This window comes from Delphinapterus leucas, unplaced genomic scaffold, assembly GCF_059928025.1.
Source record: "Delphinapterus leucas isolate spDelLeu-1000000601 "Yukka" unplaced genomic scaffold, BTC_Dleu_Yukka2 spDelLeu_asBTCV2_sq61, whole genome shotgun sequence".
In the NCBI taxonomy this organism is placed as follows: domain Eukaryota; kingdom Metazoa; phylum Chordata; class Mammalia; order Artiodactyla; family Monodontidae; genus Delphinapterus; species Delphinapterus leucas.
The window spans coordinates 479,603-502,324 of record NW_028322270.1 but is presented as its reverse complement, the minus strand read 5'-3'; the positions used below and the strand labels follow the sequence as shown (position 1 = coordinate 502,324).

Genomic DNA, 22,722 nt, shown 5'->3' with positions numbered 1-22,722 from the left:
TAGTGAGAAGAGAGCAGGCTGAATGGAAGAAAGTCATTATGACCACTGGGGCCCCTAGGGTAGGCATCAGTCCCAGAGTTTTGTTTTCATCTCTCCGCTATTAATATTGGCTAATGTCTTGAGTGCTTACTTGGTGCAAATTACTTAGCCGACCATGGCAAATGGATTGTGTCATTTCATCCCCTGATAGTCATACAATTAATGTATGTATTATTATGATATCCCATAATGCATACATGGAACAGAGCCTCAGAAGTAGTTATTTGCTCACCAAAATATGGTAGATGTGGAATTTGGACTCAGGTCTGATAGACTCCTAAATCACTCCTAGTGATTTTTACCACTAAATTAAAGTTGTATACCTCTGGAGAGTAGATAGTTTCTAAAATTTCCTCAGCTCTAACGTTTTATAATTAAATTTTTGTCTGATGGCAAGCTTAACAGTTAAGATGGGTAGGAAGGAATGCCAGCCTGTTGAATGGAATTTCCCTGAAATAAGCCTGTTTTATGACACCAGTTCACTCATTCATTCACTCAGCATGTATTGAATGTTTGCTCTGTGCAAAGGCATTTTAGGCATCACAGTGGAGTGAGCGCCCCTTCCATAGACTCTCCTGCAGCACTCAGAGAAGTCTTGGACTGGTTTGCCTGTTATGGAATGGGGCTTGGTGATAGAAGCCTGGTTTGTCCTCCACTGATATAACTAAGACATACTCATATGAGTTTATAGGCATCTTGAAGCCGTGGGATAGTAACACACATGAATCTTACCATTTTTGCCTGGGATTAATGATATAAAGGCTTTGGATTTGGGTATGGAAAATGGGTGCAATTATGGGCGTGTTGGTTCTACACATATATGGACATCACGTGTCATCAGCCTGCAGCTACCTGCCATTCCTCACTACTTCTTTTCACAAACCAAACAAGTACCTTCTTATCTCTCCTGTGGATAAGCTCTTGACAGTGGCACTAGGGCCTCCCTCAATAAGTACATCATTGGCTAAACCAGTGCTTTCTCAGATATGCTCATTGAACAGCCCTTAAGGTGGACTGACATTCCACTGCCTAGAATAGAATATGGTGTTCTTTAGAAATCGGGGGGAAAAAATAGGCCACCAGATGTACTTTCTTTACTTTAAATTGTTTATATATATATATATATATATATATATATATATATATATGAACAATTGTTATATATGTGTATGTATACTTGTTCATATATATGAATGATTTAAAATTGAAGAGAGATATATATATACACACACATATATATATGTATATTTAAATTTTGGCTTCTGTTAGCAAGTAGTAAATTAAATGATTAGCAGATCCATACTGCAGGGAAATAACCAATCAGATTTCATTCAATAGCTTGCTTTTTTGTAGATTTATGGTTGTGATTTTATATCTGCAGGTATGTTTGCTGAAGAAAATATTTCTACCACTTTACGCAAAATTAAATTCATTTAATACCAATGCGGCATGTCCCAAATGTCTTAATACAGTTTTAATCTTTAATCGCATCAGAAGTATGGAATTAGAAACATACCCCAAAATCATTTGAAGATATAATTACTTTCATTTCCCTTATACTTCTGAGACTTTTGAAAAATAAGTATTTAGTTGTACTTATCTGTTTCTGTCTCTCTAAGGATAGCAAACACTGAAACACAATTATTTTTAAAAGTCAATATTAAAAGTATATTGTCCAAGATGATCAAAACTAAGGAAGTGGCAAAGAAATTCAAAAATTTAACCTTTCAAAGGGTGCTTTTTTTGTGAATGTGTAGTACTTGTTCTTCTGAAGGAATTAATCTTTTTAAAAATTTAATTAACTTATTTTTTATTGAAGTATACTTGGTTTACAGCATTGTGTTAATTACTGCTGTCCAGCAAAGTGACTCTGTTATACATATGTATATACATTCTTTTTCATATTCTTTTCCATTATGGTTTATCACAGGATATTGAATATAGTTCCCTGTGCTATATAGTAGGACCTTGTTGTTTAGCCAATCTATATATACCAGTTTGCGTCTGCTAATCCCAAACTCCCAGTTCATCCCTCTCCCACCTGCTTCCCCCTTGGCAGCCACCAGTCTATTCTCTATGTCTCTGATTCTGTTTCTGTTTCATAGATAGGTTCATTTGTGTCATATTTTAGATTCCACATATAAGTGGTATCATGGCATTTGTCTTTCTCTTTCTGACTTACTTTGCTTAGTATGATAATCTCTAGTTGCATCCATGTTGCTGCTGCAAACGGCGTTATTTCATTCTTTTTTTTATGGCTGAGTAGTATTTCATTGTATATATGTACCACATCGTCTTTATCCATTCATCTGTTGATGGACATTTAGGTTGTTTCCATGTCTTGGCTATTGTGAATATTGCTGCTGTGAAGATCAGGGTGAATGTGTCTTTTTGAATTATAGTTTGGTCTGGATATACGCCCAGGAGTGGGATTGCTGGATCATGTGGTAGGTCTATTTTTAGTTTTCTGAGGAACCTCCATACTGTTTTCCACAGTGGCTGCACCAACTTACATTCCCACCAACAGTGTTGTAGGAGGGTTCCCTTTTCTCCACACCCTCTCCAGCATATGTTATTTGTAGACTTTTTAATGATGGCCATTCTGAGTGGTGTGAGGTGGTACCTCATGGTAGTTTTGATTTGCATTTCTTTAATAATTGGCAGTGTTGAGCATCTTTTCATGTGCCTATTGGCCATCTGTATTTCTTCTTTGGAGAAATGTCTCTTTAAGTCTTCTGCCTATTTTTTTGATTGGGTTGTTTGCTTCTGTTGTCATCAAGTTGTATGAGCTGTTTGTGTATTTTGGAAATTAAGCCCTTGCTGGTCGCATCATTTGCAAATATTTTCTCCCATTCTGTAGGTAGTCTTTTCATTTTGTTTATGGTTTCCTTTGCTGTGCAAAAGCTTGTAAGTTTGATTCTGTCCCCTTTGTTTATTTTCATTTTTATTTCTATTGTCTTGGGAGACTGACCTAAGAAAACATCGGTATGATTTATGTCAGAGAATATTTTGCCTGTGTTCTCTTCTAGAAGTTTTATGGTGTCATGTCTTATGTTTAAGTCTTTAAGACATTTTGAGTTTATTTTCGTGTGTAGATAGGTTCATTTGTGAAAGGATGTGTTCTAACTTCACTGGTTTATATAAGGCTGTCCAACTTTACCAACACCACTTGCGGAAGAGACTGTCTCTTTCCCATTATATATTCTTGCCTCCTTTGTCAAAGATTAATTGTCAAAGATTAAGTGAGGTGTGTGGGTTTATTTCTGGGCTCTGTATTCTGTTCCATTGATCCATATGTCTGTTTTTGTGCCAATACCACGCTGTTTTGATTACTGTGACTTTGGAGTACTGTCTGAGTCTGGGGTGGCTATGCCTCCAACGTTGTTCTTTTTCTTCAGGATTGCTTTGGCAATTCTGGGTCTTTTATGGTTCTGTATGAATTTTAGGATTATTTGTTCTAATTGTGTGAAAAATGTCATGGGTAATTTGATAGGGATCGCGTTAAATCTGTAGATTGCTTTGGGTAGTATGAGCATTTTAACAATATTAGTTCCTCCAACCCAAGAACATGAGATGTCTTTCCATTTCTTTGAATCATCTTCACTTTCCTTTATTAATGTCTTACAGTTCTCAGCGTATAAGTCTTTTGCCTTCTTGGTGAGGTTTATTCCTAAGTATTTATTTTGGGGGTTGTGATTTTAAAAGGCATTGTTTTTTTACGTTCCCTTTCCGATATTTCATTGTTGCCATAAAGAAATGCCACCAATTTCTGTATGTTAATCTTGTATTCTGCTACCTTGCTGAATTCGTTTATCAGTTGTAGTAGTTTTCATGTAGAGTCTTTAGGGTTCTCTATATATAGAATCATATCATCTGCATCTAATGACAATTTTACCTCTTCCTGAAGGAATTAATCTTGACGTTCTACTAAGACTTTTGGGATACCTGTTTTAATGAGCCATTACTTCCTGCCTGAGATTGCACTATGCACCAGAGATTCTAGAATTAGCATAATAAAACTAATAATGCAAACAACAGCAACAAATCTTCACAAACCTTCCTTGCAAGGAAGTAAAGTCCACTGGAAAAACAGACAAGTGAAACACACATTCAAAATGGCAGTGATTCTCAAACATTTATGTGCTGAAAAATCATGACAAGCATGATAACCAGGGCAATTACTAGACCCCTTCTCCAGCTGGTCAGGTGTAAGGTCCTGTAACTCAATTTTTGGTGAATGCCTCCAGGAGAGTCTGAGACAGATGTTCTCAGTTGTCGTCAACCTTTAGTGTGCATCAGATTTGCCTGAGAATATTGTTAAAACACAGATTGCTGGGCTCCAGTGCCAGAGTTCTAACCAGTTCCCAGGTGTGGCTGATATTGCTGGCCCAGGGACCACATTTTGAGAACCACCTTTCAAAACGCTGCAGTATGCGGTTGTGTGTGTTGTGAATGAGACGGCCCAGAGAACCAAAGGAGGGCAAAGGGACTCTGCCCTAAATTAGTCAAAGGTAACAATAGCAGCTAGAATTGATTGACCCAAGAAAAAATTATAAGAACTTTACCTGCATTTGCTCATTTAATCCTTTCAGTAAGGTACGTAGGTGCTACTTAGTGTTCCTCTTTTACAGGGGTGTCCAGAGAAGGTAACTACTTTGCCCACGTCCTAAACTGGTAAGTAACAGATTAAGAATTCAAGTCTAGGAAGTCTGATTCCAGAGCCCACACCTCTACCCTTTCTGCATGTAGAGAGGAGTAAAGGGTTGTCAGGGAAGCCTTCCTGGGGGCCCTGGCCTCTGAGTGTAGATAAAAGGATGAGTGGACATAAAGATCATTATTTGTGTGTGGTGGGGGTAGGGGAGGAAGTATGAGGGCTTCCAGAAGAGCCCGCCCTCCCCATACATCTGCTATAAGCAAGTCTGATGATCAGGAGTCCGGAACATGAGTATGACTGTGGGTTACTGAGAAGGGTTCTACAACCCTGAGGTTAGAGTTCTGGATCAGTTAGTAGGTAACAGAAAGTGAATGAGTGATTTACCTTACTTTCCACGGGTAGCAGGAAGTTTGGAGATAGTCCCTCTAGCGTTAGTCCAGCTGCTGAAGGGCAGCACCAGGGGACTGGGTTGCTTCGCTCTTCCAGCTTCCACATCTCTAGCACGTCCACATAGCTTCAAAGTGACCCCAGAATCTCCAGTAGTGTTCCAACAATTTGGGCAGGAAGAAAGAAAAGGAAAAAAAAAAAAAGAAATTAAGTAAGAAAAAAAAGGCAGTGTCTAACTCAGAGAGCAAATTTTTTACCACAGATGGTCAGCAGACTTGCACTTAGATCTCATCAGCTCGGATTTTAAACTGGCCACCTTAGCCTTAAGGATAATGGGGTCTCCTAAACCAGGGCTCTGATAGTAAGGAATAAGGAGAGAGTGGTACTGATTAGCAGTGCCTGCTGTCCCAAACAAATATTATCCCCAAACTATTTTTTTTTATCCTATATTTTACTTTAAAGAATGGAGGGGAAACATTATGTATCTGTAAATAGCCTTTTAGAAAGGGTACAATTATATAGTTATACAACCCCCTGGAGGGCTCCTTTCTTCTAAAATCTCTTTAAAAACTGTTCAAGGTTAAGGACATTTTTATCTTAATTTAGTAACTTGCAGTCGATTATCTTGGAATGACATCCTCTCTCTGCAGATGTTCTGTCAGGCTTTAGAAAATTCTAGAAGTGGACAGAGAAGTGTTATGGTACATGTATTTGCAGTATGCACGTCTTTGAAATGAAATCCATTTAGGGACCAAAAGGCATTTCATGTCTTTGCTATACATTTTCACATATTTGCCTTTCCAGAATTCCTTTGAGCAAATCTGTTAGATGTAACGCATCCGTTTCTCCCATCTGAATTCTTTATTACTAAACGTTCTTCAGTATGCTCTCACTCCCCTCTGTCAAAGGCGTTTCTCTGGGTCCTCACCCTTCTCATCTCATATGTGAATGCGTATCTTAAACTGAAGCAACAGTCTGCTATGACTTCTCCATAACTTGAAGAACCCGTCTTTGTGGGAAAAAAAGTAGACTTACTAACTTAAAAGGTAAAATGCGCGCAATGTTTCTGAGAATTAAAAACTAAGATAAAAACATAAGCAATGGAAAAAACTTAAAGTGGATCCTTTTCAAAGACTTTATTTTACAGAGAAGGCAACTGAGGTGTAAAGAAAAAATGCGTTAGTTAAACACTAAATGATAAACCTTAAACCTCAGTGGAGCAACACATGGACAGTTCATTTCTCACTCACTCAGGAGTGTAGTATGGACTTTGGTGGTCTGAGGGTCAGTTTTCTGCTCAGTTATTCAGGGACCCACCACCTTCATCAAGTGGCTCTACGTTTGTCCTAAAAAGGAAAGGAGAGAGGAAGCTGCAAGCTACAATTATCAACTCGTTATCCTTCAGACATAAACTCTTCAGGTCACCTCTGGTCACATTCTTTGGGACAGAACCATACCCAGATGCAAGCGGAGATGGAGAATGTTGTTCCTATCTTGGTCCTAGTGATGCCTCTACAGGCTGGAGGAGCTAATTAAAGTGTAGTCAACAGCTCGTTGTTTCTGCCACAATGAGTGATTAGCCTAAGACTGTGGATTAATTATGTGTGTGTGTCACATATACATATAATACACACAAACATATATGTGTGTGTATATATACATTTTTTAGCATGAGTTGACACATGGGGCTTCTGCCGTATCAAAAGAGTACAAACTGCCTCTTGTTGCTTTTCCTTAATTGAAGTTGACTACTACTATCTATTTCCCTTCATTTTGCTACCTCCCACCCCCCGCCTTTCAGTATTATATGAAAATTCTGAAAGAAATAATTTCAAAGTTTCCAGTGCTTTTCAACGTAATAGAATACTCAGACCTTAACAATTTTCCTGTGTGAAACTTTTGCCAGACTAAAATAGTTAACTTATGAAAAGTAAATTTAGATTGATACAAAAGAGAAAATAAGCTGATTTTTTTTTTTTTTTTACACAAATACCCCGAGCCAGGGTGGAAAATAAATGGAAAACTGGAGGAATTTAGATCCTTTTGTTGTAAATTTAAATATTTTTAATTGTAAAAATAATACAGGCTCATTGCAGAAACTCCAAAATTGAAAGGATTTAAAGAAAAAAGGAAAAATAACTCAAAATCCCATTTCTGATAAATCATCTCTGTAACATTTTTGAGGGTATCTTTGGAAACTCTTTTGTGACGGGGTGCATATAAATACAATGCAAGTATAAAATACCTTTAATTATTATATCAAACTACAAAGCAGTTCTATAGCATTTTCATTTAGTAATATAAGTATGATTACTCATCACCTAATAAAAATCTGCAGCATCATTTTTAATGGTTGAACAGCATTCTATTATTTATTTAACCAGTCCCTGCTGTTCAACATTTAGATTATTCCTGTTTTGCTTTGCTAAACAATGAGACAAGCATCCTTGTTCATATGTCTTTGAGCATTTGTTTATTTCCTTAGAATGGACTTCTAGAACTTGAATGGCTGGTTGTCAGTTCTGGTACATACTGACATATTGTCTTCCAGAAAGGTTACCGTGCTTTTTATTTCTACCAAGAATTTAACATCCAGTGTGGTTTCTTACACACACTCATCAGTACCAGTATTATCAATATCAATACCAGTATTATCAAGTTTTTTAAAACTTTGTCATTCTAGTCAGTAAAATATGACACCTGAATTATTTTATTTGTATTTCTTTGATTAATAATAGCAAGGTTGAACATATTTTCATATCTTTATTGGCTGTTAATACTTTTTAGTTTGTGACTTTATGACATCCATTTTTCATCGATGTATAACAACCTTTTATATATCAATGTGTTTATTTTGTTGTTTGTTGTAAATGCAATTTTTTTCTCTTCATTTATTAATTTTTATTTTGTGTGTGTTGAACTTCTTTAATACTGTCAAGTCTATTCAAAAACCCTTTAATGAACACAACAAATGTGGAAAATCAGTCATTCTCCTGCATTTTGTAATCAGTTTATTTCCTCTTGGGCAGTATGGAAATGTAAGTTCTTATTTCATCTTAAGGTTGGAAAGAATCTGTTCCCTCGGAAAAGGATTATAGTCTCCATGATGCAGTAATGGGAGATTTTATAGGGTAGGCAGGGTCGACAGAAGAAAAAACCCTAAATCACACTCCATTGGTGGTTGCCTTATTTATAAAAATGGCATTTGAGGTTGTGTGACTGCCATCAGGTAAGCAAAATTAATTTTTAGCGTGAAGTACTCCTATCAGCAAGAAGAGCCTAGGATAGGCTAGCAGTAAGAAGTGAGGGGTTATGGGATTGGGGCATAGCCTCTGTTTCCTCCAATGCAGCTGGAAATTTAAACTCTGGGGCTCCTGCTTGATCCAATCAGCCCAGCTAGTATGTGTTGCCAGGTAGGGTGAATAGACTCAGAAGTACAAGAGCTCATCCTTGGTCCCCTCTGGAAATGAGCAGAGAATACTGTGTCAAGCAGAGGTGATCAGTCCATGGTCTGGAGACTTGGATCTCCTCACATAGTCCTTAAAGTCAGGGTGAGACAAAAGGCCAATACAAATTATATTGATGACAGTATCAATGAGGTGACATTGAGTCCTTTGACCCAACGTGTGTCTGCAGTGTGCCATCCATTAGTAAATGGGCAAAGCCAATCTATCTGATACAATGAATGAATCTGACACTCATATTTTGAAAAACTGAAACTGTATCCATTTGTCAAGAACAGTGGCTACTTGTTCTGCTTTATTCCCCCTGGTAGAACTAGGTAACATTGCAGGCAGTAAGACGTTCCGGCATTTCACCCTGGAGTAGCCCCAAAACTGAAGAAGCTGTCTTATCAGTAGTTAGCTCCTTGTCACCAAGAATATTAAAGTAGATTTGTATGATTAGCAAATTAAAGAGACTGTAGTGCCTACCACTACTGTATTCACTAAGGCACCCAAGTTATTCTAAAGAAATCCTAATAATACATTAGGACCGTTTTGAATATTTTTATTTGATTAGCCGTAATCTTCTAGTTATAACATCCATCACCATTTTGACCACTGAAACTTGGCCTTCTTTTCTTACAGCCTAGCCCTGTGGTCTTGGGCTAATCACTAACCTGCTTAGATACAATTTTCTTCTCTATGAAATAGAAACAATATTATATGCTTTGAAGGACTGCAGGAAGATGAGCTGTAATGTTTATCAAGTGCCTAGTAAGTAGCCTGGCCCATAATAAATACTTGGCTAATTGTAGATGTTAGTTTCATTTTTAGTTTTATTTCCAAACATTGCTCTTTACTTTTGGAACTCTAAAATTTGTTTTGAGAGTGGAGGACTTGTTGTTTGGATTCCTCCAACACTCTCTGTATACTCTGTACTTCTATCCCTAGATCATTTATATTAATGGAATAAATGATCTTTGGTCTGGTGATTCCAAGGTGACGAGGAGCTAAATGGAGGTTCAGTATACACCTGGAAGTATGGATTTTCATGCCCAGTGCAAATGTGGGAAAGGCATTATTCCCACATTATAAAGGGGGTAAAGACCTCCAACTTGAGGAGACTCTGGGTTGAGAGATGAGAGATTTACAGGCACTGTGTTTATCCTACAGGGTACCACAGGGGCTTTTCTGTTCTGTAGCAAGAATTTGCACCTTATACCCTTGTAGTTAGAAGTAAAGCATACCACATAACTAATATCTAGTAAGCATTAGAGTTAGAATAAATACCATTTATTTAACGTTTCCTTTGTGTTAAGCATTTTACAGTTACAACATATGGATGGATACTATATTGTAATGGTTAAGAGTGTAGTTTTTTGAGCTGGATAATCCTGGATTGGAGTCTCATCTTTATTACCTCTTTTTTTTTCTGTTTTATTGAGGTATAATTGACAAAATTGTAAGATAGTCAAAGAGTATATCATGATGATTTGATATACATATCTGTTGTAAAAGGATCCTTCCCATCACGTTAATTAATACATCTAACAGCTCATGACACCTTTTTCCTTTTTTTCTTTTTTTGGTGAGAACACTTAAGTTGTATTCTCTCAGAAAATGTTAGTTATACAATACAGTATTATTGACTGTAGTAACTATGTTATACAGTAGATCCTCAGACCTTATTCATCCTGCAGCTGAAAGTTTGTACCCTTTTACCAGTCTTCCCCTCTTTTCCCCACCCACACCCCAGCCCCTGGCAACCAGTTTTCTACTCTGTTTCTATGAGTGTGGCTTTTTTTCTTTTTAGATTCCATATATAAATGATATCATTCGTATTTATCCTGTCTGGCTTATTTCGTCAGCATAATGCACTCCTGTTTCATCTATATGGTCACAAATGAAAGGATCTCCTTCATTTTTTTAAGGCTGAATAATATTCCATTACCTCTTAAGTGAGTGACTTTTGGTACATTGTTTACACTTCCTAAGCCTCAGGGTTTCTTTTCTTCTGTAAAAAAAAAAAATATATATATATATATATATATATATACATACTAACAAGTTATTTTTTGATACGTGGAATGTTTGTTGAATCAACAAATAATTAGTTGAGATCATAAATGTGACACTTAGCACTGTATTAACATTTATTAATACTCTCCCTGTTAATTTCTACAATAAATTGTATAATAAGTAACAATAATAATAGTACTACTAGTAGTTTTAGAAAATGCATAGGATGTGCCAGGCATCATATACTGTACTACCCTCCTTCATGTGTACCACAAGTTACATGTGGATATCATCTTCCACGTTGTTTCCTTTAAAGAAAATTGAAGCTCAGCAAGATTGAGTAGCTTGCTCCAGATGTGAACTCAGGTCTGAATCACTCCACATATAGGTTCTTAATGACTCCATGTCTTTAATTCCACATCTGCATTTGTTTGTTGTTGTTGTTTTTAACTTTCCAAGCATCTGATCTGAAATTCCTTTCTCTTTGGGGAATTTTCCACTTTGTGGGTCTTGGTGAGAAACAGAGCCTTCCTCTCGTTATACAAGCTGAACATGTCAGATACACTGTTTACTCACATGCTCAGTCTCCCTTACAGATGGAAAACAGTCGGGCGACCTCAGGTTGGCCAACTGCACCCCTCTCTTGGATTTTGAATTACAAATAAATGATGTAAAGAAGCAAGGCCAGCAGTGCTGGGTCAACCTCCTGTTTCCTGTTCCTGCTTGGTAGCAAGGCCAGCTAGGACTTATAACATCACTTTGGCCTGATCCTATAATTGCAATAGCATAGCCTTGGCTTTCGGTTGTTTAGTCTGCTTCTAGTTACTGAGACCTAACCATAAACTTCCAAAAGTTTCCTTTTCTGCTCAAATTAGCCGTATCTGGTTCCTGATGATTACAAATAAGACCTTTCCTGATATACAGTGGTGACCTACTTATCCAGGCAGATGTAACATCGTCCTGGCAGGGACAGAGGGCAGGCAAGTTCCTTGAACAGCTGAACAAGAAGAAAAAGACCTAAGAAGGAAGAATTGAAGCCAGTTCTGCTTGTGTTATAATTCTACCCGCAGCTGCCTCTGTTTCACAGACCACATGCTAAGGACCATGTCCCTTCCCCTGTAACAGACGAGCAAAGTAGACCCAGGCCTTCCAACCCAGAGACCAGCTGAGCTGTACCGTGGACAATCTAGGATGTGAAAGACTTCACTCAATGTCTTTGTCACTTGACACATTGTTCCTCTCTTTGGGAAGTAGCTTCTTTGTGTGACAAGAATATGCTAAACCAACACTTAAGTGGACAGAGGTGAACGATGCCAAAATTAGCTACAGAAAAAAAGGCGTAAAGACTTGTATTTTCTGTTATTTGAAGGTGTTAAGACCCCACATAGAATATGAGTCCTTTAAAGGAAAGTTGTGAATGGCCCAGGGAATGTTGAATTTCCATGTGGCCATATGTTCTTGATCGGTCACGATGATGATGATGGTAGCATCAGTAGCATTTATCAGTGTTTCCTGGGTGAGAGGCACTTTATCCTAATGACCTTTTAACCCCATGATGACCCTGTGAAGTAGGAAATACTGTTTCAGCATCTTCAGGGTTTTTCTTTTTTTTTTTTTTTTTTATCAGGAATTTACCCTAGATCACAGTTGGGTGGTAGAACGACCAGAACTGGACACTAGCCTTTCCTGAATTCCCAGAGTGTGATCTTAGCAGTTATATTGCCTGATGCAGAGCCATGTAAATGTTGCCAAAGCAATGAAACGTGTACCTATTTCTAACAGATTCTAACTCAGAAGCTCTGGGGTTAAGTGCAGAGCAGTTGAGTGTGATTGTCTTTACAGACAGTAGATAACTTAAGAGAAGTTGTTTAAAAGTATATTTGCATATTGCACTACACTGTCATATCTGTGATTGGTTAGCTATTGAGTAACTAACACAAATCCCAATCCCATCTCTAATCTCATTCATCTCTTGTATGATATTTGACCTAATTGAGGCAGTTTTTTTTTTGCTCTTTCCCACAAACACACATCGAACATCCAAAACATGCTTACCATTTGTGAGCATATTCTCTTAGTTATTTAGGAGTTGAGTAAGAGTGAGAGAGAAGGGCTTCCCTCGTGGCGCAGTGGTTCAGTGCTCTGCCTGCCGATGCAGGGGACGCGGGTTCGTGCCCCGGTCCGGGAAGATCCCACATGCTGTGGAGCGGCTGGGCCCGTGAGCCATGGCCACTGAGCTTGCGCGTCCGGAGCCTGTGCTCCGCAACGGGAGAGGCCACAACAGTGAGGCCCGCGTACCGCAAAAAAAAAAAAAAAAAAAATGAAATACGGTCATCATTTATTTAATATCCTTTATGTTGTTAATCCCTCTTAGCATTTACTGCCATTCACTCATTTGTATTATTTGGAGTATAGCAGTTTATTCACACAGCATTTTTACATATGGCTTATCATTTGTATTCTATTTTAATAACACTAATAATTGTAGACTATTGACAAACTCATCAGACCCTACATATTCATTTCAAAATCATGAAAATAAGGTGGAAAATGAGGTGTAAAGTGGAAAATCTATGTGTATGTTTTCATTGGTGGAATGAGGAGCTACCTGAATATCACTCCTTCAGCTTTTTCTTCAAATGGTGCACTTTTTCCTCCATGCATAGCAGTCTCTTCCATTAGGTAAACAGTAGTCTTGAGGGCAAACCTCAGAAGTAGAAACAGGAGAACTTTTCAGTTATGGTAAAATCAAACATATTTTTCTTCAGTAGTGAAAAAAAAATCCTTCACGAGAAGTTCAACCACCGTGAGTTCCATGGTGAAAAACTTTCCACTTATAGATGCAACTTCCCCCAGAATTCTGAGAAATGTCGGTAGTAGAGAGGGGTGTTGCATACACCTGTTTCATTTCCCTCTGACTTTTCCTCCTCCTTTCTCTATTGACATTAAAATCTATAGTGAAAGCACATAGTAAGCAGTCTAGGACAATTGATATGACATTTGATCTAAATCTCCAAAGTCTATTTTAGATGGGGATGCTATGAGAGTCACAGGAGGGGAAAAAATCTAGAATTATTCTTATGTGATCAAATGTACTAAAATAACAAAAGCAAATCTTATTTCTAGCTAATAAAATAGCATTCCTTATATGATGTCATATTATGGCAGAAAAGAAATATATGCGTCTATTTTCTTCTATATTAAAACTGCTAAGGAGTGGGGACCAATGAACTAAATCAATTGTTTTGGGTTCAAGTTGTAGTTTTTAGTAGCCATCCTTCTTAGCAAGTTTTCAGAAGCAAATGTAGTTCGTTTACTATCACCACTAAATGTGCAATTGTGTAGATTTGTGGAAAAAAGTATTATCAAATATATATACTTCAAAATGATTTGTGTAAATTTTTCTATTCATATTATTATTCTCCTTAAGTAAATCAAAATCTACTATATACTGTGTTTTTCTTCTATAGCTTAAAAGGGGAATGTATGTTGAAACTTATTCAAATATTTATTAGGTGTCTACTAAGTGCCAGGCACTCTACTAGGCAGTAGAGATGTTGTATTAGAGGTGGAAAATGTCCTTGACCTCCAGAACTGATACTCTTGTAAGAGAAATACTGGGTCAAACTAAGTCAACAGTTTCTTTGCTACAGAGCTTTTTACGAGTCTTGTGAATTATGAGTCTCTGATAAGGAGATGCAGTGGACAACAGATCCCAAATTTATTTGAAATCTTTTCCTTCATGGACTGTCTCATAGGATTTATGATCCACTGAACACACCTTGAGAGACACTAGTATTCTGCAGTGGTTAGTTAATTGTTTTCTATTAAACAACTATATACTGAATCCATGATATTGAGTAATAATATCCATGATATTATTATCTGGATTTTTTGGAGGATACAATGATGTACATGGCCACTGTGATGATAAGGGGGTCCAGTTTAGTTAAGAAGAGAAACCACAGGAGTTATAACTTAATGTAACAAAGAAATACACACACATATATATATTTATATGTAAATTACTATTTATATAGTATACAGTGTCTTCTGAAGAAGATAGAGTTGTTTGTAACTTGGGATCTCACAGGAGGTTTCACAGAGAAGGTAGACCCTGAGCTGGGCAGAATTTCAGTAAGTTAATTTGGTTCTGACCGTACAATAAGATCAGGTATTTGCACTGGTCAATCTGACCTTGATGGAACAGCATTCCATTTGCAGGGAATAGTGTGATCAAACATGCAGTGGTGGAGATTGCCAGATTGTAATATTCCAGTACCTGGAAAGTGTTGGAACGTCTGCTTTCTCCACGGTCTAGAAAAGTGAATCTCGAGTGAAATGCAAGTATAATGGAGGCCAGTGCTCTTTGCGTTGTACACTGCTTTGATTCTACAACATGCAACAATGTAGTGATCTGTTTCAGATTGTCATTATTCGAGAGGGTTCTTAGTAACAGGAGTGGAAAAGGAAGACCTCTCTTCCTGTGTTTCTGCCCTATGCTCTTAAGCCAGAAAATGTACCAACATCACTGACCTGACCTTGTCTCAGGTATCTATCAGGATCTACTAGAATCATTCTAGTGAAAGGTAACTAGATGTCCAAAGGACTTAAAAGATACACTATAACCTTTGTATACTTTATATACCTGGTGAAACAAAAATGTCACCTGAGTGGTCCCCTTCCCTAGAAATACCAGTATGTTTTTCCAGTGCATGGCAGAACTTTGCAGGTAAAACTGGGATAAAGGTGAAGAACAGTCTTAAAATTCTAGTCCTTGAACAGCACCTAACACAAAACAGGTTTTCAATAATCTTAGCAACAGTATTCACAAATAATGACCATCAGCGTAACTGCTCTTTTGTGCCAAAATACATTACCATATTACTTTTTTTCCTTCAGCTTTACAACTTGGGTTCTATTATTGTTTTCATTTTACAGGTTAGGAAAGTGAGGCTCAGAGATGCTAAGTCACTTGGGCAAGGTCACAGAGCTTGTAGGAGATAAACCTGCACGCTTACTGTTGGATCCTACAAACCAGACCATAATTTAAGTCCTTCAAAATATACCTCAGAACATTTGAGTAAATTAATGAATAAATCCTCCTAGTCAGACTGACCAGATCATTATATTAGGTTCAGCTATAAGTGGAGGAAAGTCGTAGTCATAGTTGGACAGTTAATACAGTAATTTACTTGCTTTGAATTTTCTAAATGATGTTTAGCTGGTAGTTTCATGATGATAACCATCGAATAAAAACAGGCATATTTTGGTGTTTGGAATAAGATCTCATATTGAGTAAAATACATATTGATTTCTAGACCTATATGATGTGAGTAACAGATGACATTGAGATGTCATCTAGAAGTACTCCTGTGCAGTTCATCATGTCAACCCAGCTAATAATTTTAGAATGTTCAGAGTGAATAATATATGCAGCCATAAAGCATATTTCTAATCAATGCAAATAATATTTTTCCTATGCTAAACCCAGAGTTAAGTTATAACACGCATCATAAGATTAATGGGCCATTTTTTCTTCATCACTTTGCTAAATGACTTAGTCTGGAAACCATTCAGAAGGTTGCGAATTGGAGCTGAGCAGTAGTAGTGAGACTGTGCCTCTGATGATGAAACTAATTCCACCCCGACCCCTACCGCTCCCTTCTTGGGAAAGAAGGCAACACTTCTCCTAGAAAAAGTCACAGGTTCGTAAGCTGGCTTGTATAATACGTTTGGAGGAATAGTGTGTCTTTTAAGCAGAGCCTATCTCGGCATATAAAATAATTTTTACCTACCATTTAATGAAATTAACACTCGCTTTGAGGCTAGGTCTTTTGCCATTTGACTCCTGGATCACGTCTATGGATATATTTTTTTCTTGAGACGAAGTGTGAACCCAATATAGTATCCGTCATTCAGTCTATCTAGCTGATGTACGTCATCTGAAGCACAAGCTCCCTGAGGCCAGGCACTTTATCTGCTCTATCAGTGTAGCCCTGATGCCTAGTGTCTAGCTTTTGGAGATTCTTAATAAACATTTGTACTGAATAAGGTATGTATATGGTGAGCAAAAGTTGGCTTCCCATTCTACAGTCAAGAGTATCCCACTCATGTTCTGTGAACACTGGATAGCAGAATCTTACTATGTTATTTTTCTGTTCCCTTTGCAAGTTTCCTGAAAGGGCATTCCTGTCCTTAGAATGTCCATCTCCTCCCATCTTCCTGGAGAATAACTCTTCTTTCTTAAATACTTAGCCCCATTATTGACTCTTTAAGATTGAATGTATTACCTCCTTACAAACAGGAAAATGCAGTGCTTTTTTTTTTTTTTTTCGACAGTTTATCACCAGAAAATTATTCTAACACCTGAAATTCTGGACCTAAAATGCCTGGACTAGTGGTTCTCAAAGTCTGGTACCCAGACCAGCACATCAGCTGCACGTAGGAATTTTTAGAAGTGAAAGTCTTGGGCCCTGCTCCAGACCTACAGACTGGGACACTCTGGGGGTGGGGCCCACTACCTGTTTCAGCAAGCTCTCTTGGTGATGCTGATGCATACTCAAGTTTGAGACCCACTGCTTAGACCTAGAGCTTAAGGTTTAGGCTTTGGACAGATCTGAGTCCTAAACACTACTGAGACACTGGAGTGACCATGAGCAAGTTACTTCTGGGAACCTCTTAGCATCTGTGTGCCTTGCTTAGCTAATAGTGATTTTAATTAATTAGAATAATGCACACGGTGTACTCAAGAGAGTAACCAAAGCATACTTTATGTTCCATAAATTCTAGCTGTTTACCATTATCATCAATCAGAGCTTACTGACACATCCTGAAGACATTCTTCTAATAAGTGTAATAATGTGGTTTGTAAAATTAACAGCTTAGAAGAGCATATTACGAAGTTCATCAGACAGGGTCTCAGCAGGAAATCAGGGGTACATCAATAAGGATAAATTGAGCCCAATGTAGAGAATCAAGAGATAGTGTAGTGCCCCTGGGTTCAGTAAAAGTGTGGCTACTTTATAGGAGATGAAAGAGAAAGGAAGCCTTGCTGGAGAGAGAGTCCTCTCCAAAGATGCTGTGATGCCCCACAGAGAAGCACTATACGTTAGTTGGGGGATGCAGCCAACTCCCAGCAATTTGGCAAGAATTAATACCCTAACTTCACTCCCCTCCTTCATTCCCTACAATCTTCTATTGGTACTCTTCATTGGTGAGCCAAACAGAAGCCAGAGCAAGGACACTTACTAAGATAGGCCATGCAAGCCATCCATATAGAATTGGGTGGAGAAAGGATGTGGAAGGGCAGATAGGACATATTTCCCGCAGGTGGTGAGCGAGCTGTAAAGTCACTCGCCCTTCTAACATCTTTGCCATTGCAGGAGCACGGAGGAGCGAGTGGTTAGTTCTGACTTGGCAGATCCAGGAGACTGCAGGACAGAACTGGTATATGAGTTGGGCTTTAAAGGTAGATTTGAATTTTAATGGAGAGTATGGAGTAAGAAATGGTGAAGAACCAAGGGAAAGGGAGATTCATTGCAAATGGAGAAAAGAAAAGTGGCATAAAGACAAGAAAAGTCAAGACTTATGGAAGAGATAGCAAATACTCTGCGTGTGACTGGAGCAGAGAATGGGTAGACGAAGGCTGGAAGTTAAGATGAAGTCATCCTTGAATAACATTAAAGTTTCCTCCTTTAACCTCAATTTCCACCTTCTACTCCCTTCACTAACATTGGAAAATTAAAAGTGAATTTGACTGGGTTGGTGGCAATGGCAGTATGAAGCAAAGAGAGGAGAATAAGAGTAAAAAATTTCGTAGTACCTTGGTGAAGCTGGGTAAATGATGGGTGGTGGTGTCACGTCAAAGCATGGGCAAGTGATTGTGACAAATATAGGCTTATTTCTTGACTATATGACTTCAGTTAAGGTACTTAAGCCCTCTAGGCTGCAGTCTCCCAACCTGTAAAATGGGGATAAAACCTCGCTTCCTCCAAGGTTTCTGTGAGGATCTAATGAGAAATGGAAGTAAAGAGTTGAGTCCAGCAATCAGTTTTTAATACATATAAACTAATGTGAGGATAAGGGTAAGAATACTTGCTATCATTTATTGAATACTTATTATGTGTCCAATATTGTGCTAGTCTATTTACATATCTTTTCTCACTTAGCTTTCTTTTCTCTTATCTGCCTTTCTATAGGCAAGAGATAACTGATGGCTCAGTTATGAGGAAACGCAGTTGTGAGGAAAATGTCAGAGGGAAAATGTACCAGAAAGTTAATTCCTAATGGATCTGTCAGCCTTAAACAGAGCATGTCTGTGCTAAAATGTGTAAAATATCTGTGCTAAAACTACTCAATTGGACAAGTTTTGATAAAGTATTAACTTAACGAATAGGCATAAACAGCTTGGAGCTTTTTGGGGGGTATGTGGTAATATTAGTATTGGTGTGATGACTTTTGAAAGTTCTATGGCGTATAGAAGTCAAAAAGAAGACCCAGAAAGGGGGAAAACTCTCTCTGAAAGTTATTGGGGAAGTCTGGCTAGTAAGACTCCAAAAGGGAGAATCAGTAAGAGGCCAGGTTATTCATAGGCCTTCTAAGAATGTGTCCATGAGAAATATTTACAATGATTGGATGCCGGAATAAAGGAGAACACTGGCTCCATAAATGGTAACTTATTTTCCACAAACAGGCTAATGATAAAAATAATGAAAATCTGATGGATTTTTGAGAGTTTCATTGACCAAACTGAGACAAAAGTACATAACAGCTAGATGCTCATAGTTTTAATCAGTTCACTTTGGAGTCAAGCAAAGATAGCACCTGAAATGGTAAGGGACGTTTATGCAAGGTCACAAAGATTTTTGGTGGTGCATTTGGGATATAAACCCATTTCCGTAAGAATTCTTTCGGAAGTCAAATGTTTGCTTGTCAAAAGTAGCATGAACTTACTTCCAGGAAAAGTTCCTAAGAAAAAATAATTTGAGTAATGAAGAACACTGATGTAACAGATAATTTAAGAACCCAGAAACAGAGGTAAAGAGTAAAGCAATTATGGGTTAAGAGTCTGCATAGGCAGAAGGAGCGGAGAGGCTGCTGCTCAATGGCGGAAAAGCGGCCGGTGTTCTGACCGCTTCGTCCCCCTAGCAGTTGCGGGGGAGTTTCCTGCCGGCGCGGCTGGAGTCTCTGTTTCTCAGGGTTCGGTGGCTGGAAGATGCTCCAGAGAGACGAGGCTGCGGCGGAGGAGGTGGCGGCGGCCGAATCGGCAACGGCGCTAGGGTGGAGAGAAGGCGGCGTGCGGGGCCCAACGGTGTAAACAGCCCCGGAGGCGGCGGAGGCGGTGGCCAAGCCCCCGAGGGGGAAGCGGCGCCTCCTGTGGAAGCCTGGGCTGAGTGCAGCAGAGAGGTTCTGCGGCGGGCGCGAGCGGACGCCCTAGACCTCGCCTCCCTCCCTCGCCCCAGGTAAGGCCGCTGGGCGCCCCGCCGCAGGGGGAATGGCTCGCGGGCACCGCCGAGGCCCCGGACCGTTTTCGGGGTGCCGCCGAGCTGCGGCCGGGACCTCTCCCCGCTTAATCCTCGCCTCTTTCCCTCGGCCGCGGAGCCCAGAGGAGCAGGACGCCGGGCCTGGCTCCTGGCTAGGTCCCTTCCCCAGCCGCCGCCTCCGCGCTCGGCCGAGGCTGGGAGAGGCTCGGGGCAGGGAATTTTAGTTTGCTCCAAAGCCTGGAAGTAAACTGCTTGTCCCTGTTCTCTGCGAGCATCTCTTTCACCTGAAAGCACTGGGGCTACTCCAGGCCGTAACTCGTCCCTTCCTGGTGCATGCCTGTTTGAAAACACTACCTTTTCCCATTTGTTTCCTCATTAGCTTCTGCCTTCCTCTGCGCTCCATTTCACTTCTTCGTTAAATCTTCTTTCTCGCTCTTCTGTCTACGCGTCTCACCACCTCCTTCCTCCTTAGCGACTTTATTTAAATCGTTTCTCTTTTTCTTCTCAGGAGACTCCGGTCTTCTCTTCCCTGTCTTCCCCAGCAGTCCTTTTCGGATGTCATTCTTTTTACTAGTGAAGTTCTTAAATGAAACTGCTATCGTCAGTGTCCCAAATCTACCAGAGGCCCATTAAGAATAGACTCACCAGCTTTAAGTGGCAGATCAGTTTCTGATTTCACCGAGCCTAACATCCTTTTTAAAAAATTGTATTATTAAATGTAGAGTGTGGAAATAGCCCTGAAGCTATTTTTAAAATGAAGGGCTCAATGAGTGTTGGAAATAGTTATTTCATTTTTTCAAGTTGCATGACCTCTAATGTCAGATTGAGCAGATCTAGAACATTTTTGCCCATCTTGTCTGGCAGAATGCTTCTGAAGCGTTTTGATAGCGGCTCACATTCATCACTATTCAAGTTGGCTTAAAAGCAGTTTGAAAACTTTAGAAAAAAGACATTATGAGAACAACTAGGAAGGTGTTTTGATGAAGTCGCTGTTAAATACCTTTTAAAATAGGCTTCACATGTTTAATGTATCAAAATAAAGTTGGCGGGGGTCTTGTAAAAAGGATTATTTAGGAATTTGAGTAGTCTTAAGAGTTATGTAGCTATTTTGGGAAAAACATTCTTTTTCTGTTAACAAACGTTTACAACTCCTGTGATGTGAGAATTACCGAGGTTTACTGTGGGATTAACACAGGAACTCATTTCATTTGAGCTACTATATGGATGTAGAAGTGGTAAATTGCTCAGGTTAGAGTAAATCAGTATGTAGAAGAAAAAAACAAGAGTCTGCATAAATTCCCCTGGAAGGGGGATATGGTCAGACATGGCAATTTGAAAACAGTGAGTCACCAAAAGTAAAAGTAAATTACAAGCTGTTTTGGGGGTCTTCAAGAGAGATTTTATAGATTGACCAACAACAGCAGCAAGGATAAAATATAACGCTGTCATGTAGACTGCAGCCTGAAAAGAAAGCATTGCAGAAAAGCCACATCATCCTGAATTTATATTTCCGTGCATTTGAACAGATTGGAGAGCAGTAAAGTTGTTTTAAGAGCGAGTGATTTAAGTCAGCCAGCTTGTGAATAATACAAGATATTTTTGCATTTACATTAACTTATGTCCATAAATAACGAACTTTAACAATGAACAAAATCCATAATCCTGATAATGCTAAGAAAACTGGAAAGATACCTTTACCTTGAAAAGACAGCATAAAGAAGACAGCATAGAAATTTAGGGAGATTGCAGTTTTGGAAAAATTATATTAACATTTATTAGCTGCTACAGCTTTGAAATGTGATGATTTAAAGAAAGAAGTAGACTGTTGATTTCTAAAAGGTAATGTGTTGGCTGAAAGAGAAGAGAATCTTGTTGAGACCTAAAGTGTTCTTTTAAGGATATATTTCAATGTCATTTCAAAAAATAAACACATTTCCCATAACAAAACAGTGAGGTTAATGGAATAATGCAGGTGAAAGCTTTTTGGCCCAAAGGAGTTCCGTCCTTTGGAACAAAGTTTTATTGTTGAACACACCATGACCCAGGCCTGTGAGTGCCAGCACAGTGGCTGTTTTTACAAGATCTGGTACAATATTCACAGTAGTTCTGGCCTTAGCACTAGGCAAGGATCATTCTTTTTGTATCTTCCCGATTGCTTCCTCTACACAAATGGGATAATCCCTCCTCTTCTAAACTGGAAAGTAGTTTCTTCCCTCAATAAAACTAGTTTCTTCTCCAGGTTGAGCTTTTCCAACTCTTAGAGGTCTAAAATGAATGATATGAAACATACTATATTTGCATCTATTTTTATTTAAGAGTTCTCTAAGGAGATTTATCTAATTAAATAGGAATTTCCTAAGAGATGCCAAAATAAACAATCAACAAGTTTTCTTTAGAGATAATATATATTATATAACAAGATCCACCTAAGAGTTAAAATATAAGTAGGTATACAATTTAACTATTTGAAGATAATTTTTCTTCTTACCACTGAAGCAATAAGCAGGTAGTAGTACAATTTGGGGAAAACAATATTTCTGGCTTTTGTTTTATTTTAATTTGTGATATTCATGAGATCTTTTGTGAATCTTTTGGGTATATAGTAAAATTCATGGGTTTTTAACTTTGTATTGACTCGTATTTTTGTAGGTTTAAAATTTTTCTTCTGGCTTTAATTTATACTATCTCCTTTTAC

The 22,722-nt window shown here is 38.5% G+C and overlaps 1 protein-coding gene across 1 annotated transcript in view; it reads left to right on the top strand.

Annotated features, from left to right (window-relative positions):
- The window catches only part of LOC149743879 (uncharacterized), a 102,082-nt gene that overhangs the window by 11,014 nt on the left and 68,346 nt on the right, over positions 1 to 22,722 (top strand). The window contains exons 3-4 of the mRNA XM_089906087.1: positions 4,671 to 4,713; positions 19,743 to 20,006. Of these exons, the coding sequence (XP_089762213.1) occupies positions 4,671 to 4,713; positions 19,743 to 20,006 (307 nt within the window). The remainder of the gene's footprint in view (positions 1 to 4,670; positions 4,714 to 19,742; positions 20,007 to 22,722) is intronic.